This window comes from Carassius auratus, chromosome 14, assembly GCF_003368295.1.
Source record: "Carassius auratus strain Wakin chromosome 14, ASM336829v1, whole genome shotgun sequence".
Taxonomy (NCBI): Eukaryota; Metazoa; Chordata; class Actinopteri; order Cypriniformes; family Cyprinidae; genus Carassius; species Carassius auratus.
Genome location: NC_039256.1, coordinates 12,428,985 through 12,434,342, shown reverse-complemented (window position 1 = coordinate 12,434,342; position 5,358 = coordinate 12,428,985). Strand labels below are relative to the sequence as shown.

The following is a 5,358-nucleotide window of genomic DNA, read 5'->3' as shown; positions in this document are numbered from 1 at the left end:
TTTTTTACATATTTATTAAACCTGTCATTATGTCCTGACAGTAGAATATGAGACATATAATCAGTGAAAAAATCAAGCTCCTCTGGCTCCTCCCAGTGTCCTATTGCCATTTGCAGAAAGCCATCCGCTCCCGGTAAAAAATAACCAATCAGAGCTGCGGTCCGTAACTTTGTTTGTGTTCAAAATGTAGAAAAATGAACATAATAAGCGAGTACACCATGAATCCATTTTCCAAACCGTGTTTTTAGCTTGTCCTGAATCACTAGGGTGCACCTATAATAAGTGTTTATATTCTGACTATTTTAGATTGCTTCGGGCGTACCGCGGCGGAGTAACCCAGTACCTTTGTGATTCTTCATAGACATAAACAGAGAGAAGTAGTTCCGGCTACAATGTTCTTCCGCAAGACTCAAGCAGTTCTGTTTATTAACCGCTAGAGCGTCAAAAGTACCCTACCGCAGCTTTAATAAAATAATACTAAATAATTGTTATCTATTTATTTATTAAAAACATTTCTTGATCATTATACAAGTAGGTAAATAATATGAATTATTAATATTTGTTGCACTGGTCTATATCAATAAAATTATTAAATATTCTTCCTTGAGTTAATATCAGAAAATGTTTTGATCATTTTCAACTTTAAGCTTTTCTGCATTTCAGTGTTTGTGTTAAACCTTTGAATCTACACTGACTATTTGGTAATGTATTTTTTTCTCTCTCTTCAGCATCAGAGAGCACATGCTGACCCTGTGGCTCTGAAATACTCTTTCCATGATGTCATTACGGCATCCCACAATGCACCAGTGAAGCTGCACGTCCTGCAGAAGCGTTGTCTGGCTCCAGGATGGTACGCCACGCACCTCTCTCGCTGGCTCAAACACTACCACCACGAGCAGGTCTGTGCGTTTAGCAGCACATGTGAGCGTATGTTCTGACACAGCAGCGTTATTGATCATACTTCATTCATAAACCCTCACAGATTCTGGTCGTGGACGGTCAGACGTTGAAAACGGATCCTGCATCAGTCATGGACAAGATCCAGACATTCCTGGGTTTGGAGAATCGAGTCGATTACCGCAAGATACTAGCGTGAGTTTGAGCATCAGCTGTGACTTTTCAGTCGCATGGCTTTCTGTTATATTGTTAATTTGTTTTTCCAAATTATGTTTTGCAGGTTTGACCCCAAGAAAGGCTTCTGGTGTCAGCTGCTGGCCGGAGGAAAGACCAAGTGTTTAGGGAAGAGTAAAGGACAGAGATACGCAGACATGGACATACAAGTAACTCTTTTCACTCACTGAATTTATCTATTGATTTTACTGAGGAAATATGCATTGACAGTCTGTCCCTCTTCGTCAGTCTCAGGTGTTTTTGAGGAAGTACTACAGAGATGCTAATATCCAGCTCTCTAAACTCCTGTATAAAGCGGCTCAGGTTCTGCCCGGCTGGCTCAGAGACGATCTGCTCAACATCAGCTAACAGAGGACTGGATGACAGGAGACTGGAGCTTGTTCTTACCTAGATGAGTCTGGACTAAAAACCAATTTAAAGAACTGACTACTTAGTGCTTTAAACCTGGCTGATACTCACTGTTGTACAGTATTTATGAGCTGACTCACATCTCTCCTGTTATTGAAAGACTGTGCTGAACTAATATGAAGATCCTCAAACATATTGCAGCAGATAAAGAGACACTCAACCTATAAACATTTTTTTACTCAACATATTTGATACAGACTCAGTATGATTTTATAAAGTCAATGATCATGCCAGCGACCTGTGGCGTCTGATATGGACATACATTTTGTAACTGATTTTTTATTTCATTTACATTTTTGTTCGTTCTCTGTTGTTGTTTTTGTGTGCTCGGGATGGTTTTACATTTTCTAACGTGGAGTTTTAAAGGAGTCAAGTTACTCACGCTTTAAACTGAGGACTTTCTTTCTTCTGTGAAACTTTGAGCTAAAAAAAAAAAAATTGACAGAAAAGTCCTGTCAAACAGTAGTGCACGATATTCCATCTCTTCAGAATCAGAAACCATGTGATGCTCTAGATGACAAACAGACTGACATTACAATGTTTGGTTGCATTTTGTTCATGTTCATTATATGAAATATCTTTTGTGTTTCATGGAAGAACGTCATACAGGTTTGAACAAAAAGTGTGTGAAAACTGGTGATTTTCTTCAAGGTAAATGTGTTATTATAACAACAGTTCACCTAAAAACTAAAATTGCTTATAGTTTTTTCTCAATGTGGTTAAAAACCTGTATAACTTAAGAGGAACACAAATGTTTCAATCTTCTCCTTTCAAATGCTTCATCAGGTTTAATGTTAGTGGAATCAAATGCACCACGGGCTCGTGAAATGCATTTGTATTTATATACAAATTATTATTATTTTATTTTTTTTCATGAAGGTCACCTGTCATCAGTGTTCGTTACAGCTGCTGATGTGGATTTCTGTCATGCATGATATATGGAATATTGGGCAGATGTTGAAAAACAATGTGACCTTTGGAAAACCCATCACTGTTTTATTACCACAGGGTTTATTTGGTAATGCCCAAAAACCATGATATCAACAGTTTCTGTGGGTTATTGATATGGGAATGTGAATATATGTATGCAGAGACTGAAGCATCTCTTCATGATTCAGAAATTAATTCTCATGTTTTCTTCTTTGCTTGTGATCTGACCTGGACAAACACATGCAGATAGAGCAAAATAAACCACACTGTTACTAATGCTGGAGATGTGCGTGTGTGTGTGTGTGTGTGTGCGTGTGTGTGTGTGTGTGTGTGTGTGAGAGAGAGAGAGAGAATCTTCAATGTCGTGGTGTTGTTGCTATGGTTACACATTTCCTCATGTCCTAAGTGTGTTTATGAGTTTAATTACATTCATATTGTGTTTTTAGGTATAAAAGACTAGACAGTTTTAGATTATTAATGTCAGTTTCTCATGTAAGAAGCTTTTCTAGCGGACTTCTTGAAAACGTTTTGGGTAAGGACTTTATTTTTTGGTTTTTAACATGTCATGACACATTAGTGATGTACAAACGTAGTGCATTTGTTCAAACACACGGTGGCAGCAGAGGCTTTCTTGAGAGAAGAGTTTTTGAGAGCTGAAACAATCCCAGTATTTTAACACGATTTCCTGATTTAAACCTGTTTAACACCTCATAATTATAATGGTAACTCTACATTTTAATAGTTATTATAATTCAATGACAATAGTAAGACTTACACCACAATTGTAATGATATCGTTGGAATCACTTTCATTACGACTATTTTCAGCTGATAAATGATAAAAACATCGTTAATCAGAATCCAACTGACTTTAAAGAGCGCGAAAATTTAAGCGCCAAAGCGTAACTGTGGCAGCATGCCCTTAGAATAAAATGAAAGTTATCGTTCCTTGGTGTGGACGCTAAAATAACTGTATAGTTTTTCCTGGTCTTTTTGTGAATGATTCATTAGTCAAAATGTTTATTTTTTTATAATCGTTCATCAAAATGTAATAACCTGTTCCACTTACCAAACAACCTTCCTCGTTAGCTTTGTTTGGATCAAGTTTGTTGCTGCTCGAAGAATGCCTGCAGTCTCAGGTAACGTTACAGTGACTGTACTAGTCAGAAGATTGTTCCTTAGTTGTGTTGGTCACGTGTCATTAGGTGAGTGGTTTATGGCTGGTTTAGGTGGTCTGAGCTTCACTTTAGACACTCATAATGAGTCTCTAGAAATGTTGCTGGCTGGAATCGACATCTACATCACTTGATCTCCAAGATGAGGCTTCTAATGGATGTCTGACGCCAGAGATGGGTACAATTACATCAAAAAGTATTTAGTTACATATTACAAATACTTGCTCATCAAATGTATTAAATAATAAAAACGGGTGTGAGAAATGTATTTAATTAAAATACAAATCATTTGTAATTTAAAAAATAAAAATATTTACAAGCGATCAAACTTGACATTATATCACATTAAAGATAAGTGTTTTCCCCTCATTTGAAAACCTTATAAACAACATATTTATAAAAGACATATTCTTTAACCTTCACACTACACAATATATCCAATAAACTGAGCCATATTTCTTCTAATTTCTTATTACCATTAAGCATTTCTACACGTTTTCATGTTTCTTTATAACTACTTTATTGTTTCTTTGTAACCATGTCAAAAATTAAGCTCAATAAATATCAAGGCCTTATCCTCGGGAGGCACCAAAATGGACGGATGGGTACCTGTAAAGATGGGCCAGTTGCGATGGTCCCATCTTATTTTGCATATACAAAATACATGATATAGGCTATGGTATTTGTGTGTACAGGTGTGTCATGTACAAATGCAAGGAAATGTAAATAAGAAGCATGGTATGTTAAATAAATACATGTACTTGTACGTGATTATGAGCTTGTCTAATTCCAGCGGTCGACTTCACATTGATTTCATATAGGCTAGTGACAATGCCCCTGAATTTTCGAGATACCCCTACCGGAGGTAGAACTAAACCCAACAATGTTTTTCTTCATCTCTAAGGTCTCCCATATATGAAATGGATTCTTGGCTAAAAATATTTTACTGCTAAGATTGTTAAATTAACAGATATTGTTATACACCACAAAACCAATAAAGGACTAAAATATAGCCTGTCCGTATGGGAGTTAAGGCATATAAACTAATGCAGATTAATCACACAAGCTCTGAGAGCTTTGAAACTTGACATGTTTGTAGTCAGGAAGTTGATTTAACTACTAGAAAAGACTGGATGTGAATATCTTGATGTATGGAATAAATAGACACATGTAAACACATATCTAAAATAAGCGGACATGCACAAATTTAATATCTATGCAGAATGTTTTCATTTACTTTTTGCTTGCTTTGCCTGGCATTATCATAGAAACACATATGATGGCTTGTTGGAAAGGTGGGGTTGTGCTGAATCCAGCAATACCAAATATGTAAATATATGATAAAAGAGAAGTGTTCTGTCACTCAATGTATGATGTGTCCAAAATGAATGAAAATGGAACACTGACATAATTGAGTCCAAACCCATTCATTATCAGTGGTGAGAAGAATGTTGAGAAATTCAAATATAAGAGACATCAAAAAATATTTAATATGGCACCTTGTACTATATGGAAATCGAAAGATAACACCTTACCATAGCACAAACAGGAGACCAGGAGTTTGAACTTAATGAACTTTTTAATAAAACTATAACTTAACTTCACACAACACAACTTAAATTACTGTCTTAAATAAAACAAATGGCAATCTAACTAAAGAAACAAACACTCTTTGGGGAAATGACCCCTGTCTTCTCAGGCTGTTTAGTTTATTT

The 5,358-nt window shown here is 36.0% G+C and overlaps 1 protein-coding gene across 1 annotated transcript in view; it reads left to right on the top strand.

Moving 5' to 3' along the window:
- ndst1a (N-deacetylase/N-sulfotransferase (heparan glucosaminyl) 1a) overlaps nt 1-2,748 on the top strand; it is a 30,686-nt gene extending 27,938 nt beyond the window's left edge. The window contains exons 13-16 of the mRNA XM_026280025.1: nt 729-899; nt 983-1,092; nt 1,178-1,280; nt 1,360-2,748. Coding sequence (XP_026135810.1) covers nt 729-899; nt 983-1,092; nt 1,178-1,280; nt 1,360-1,479 — 504 coding nt within the window. The 3' untranslated portion in view covers nt 1,480-2,748. The remainder of the gene's footprint in view (nt 1-728; nt 900-982; nt 1,093-1,177; nt 1,281-1,359) is intronic.
- Nucleotides 2,749-5,358: the final 2,610 nt, after the last annotated feature.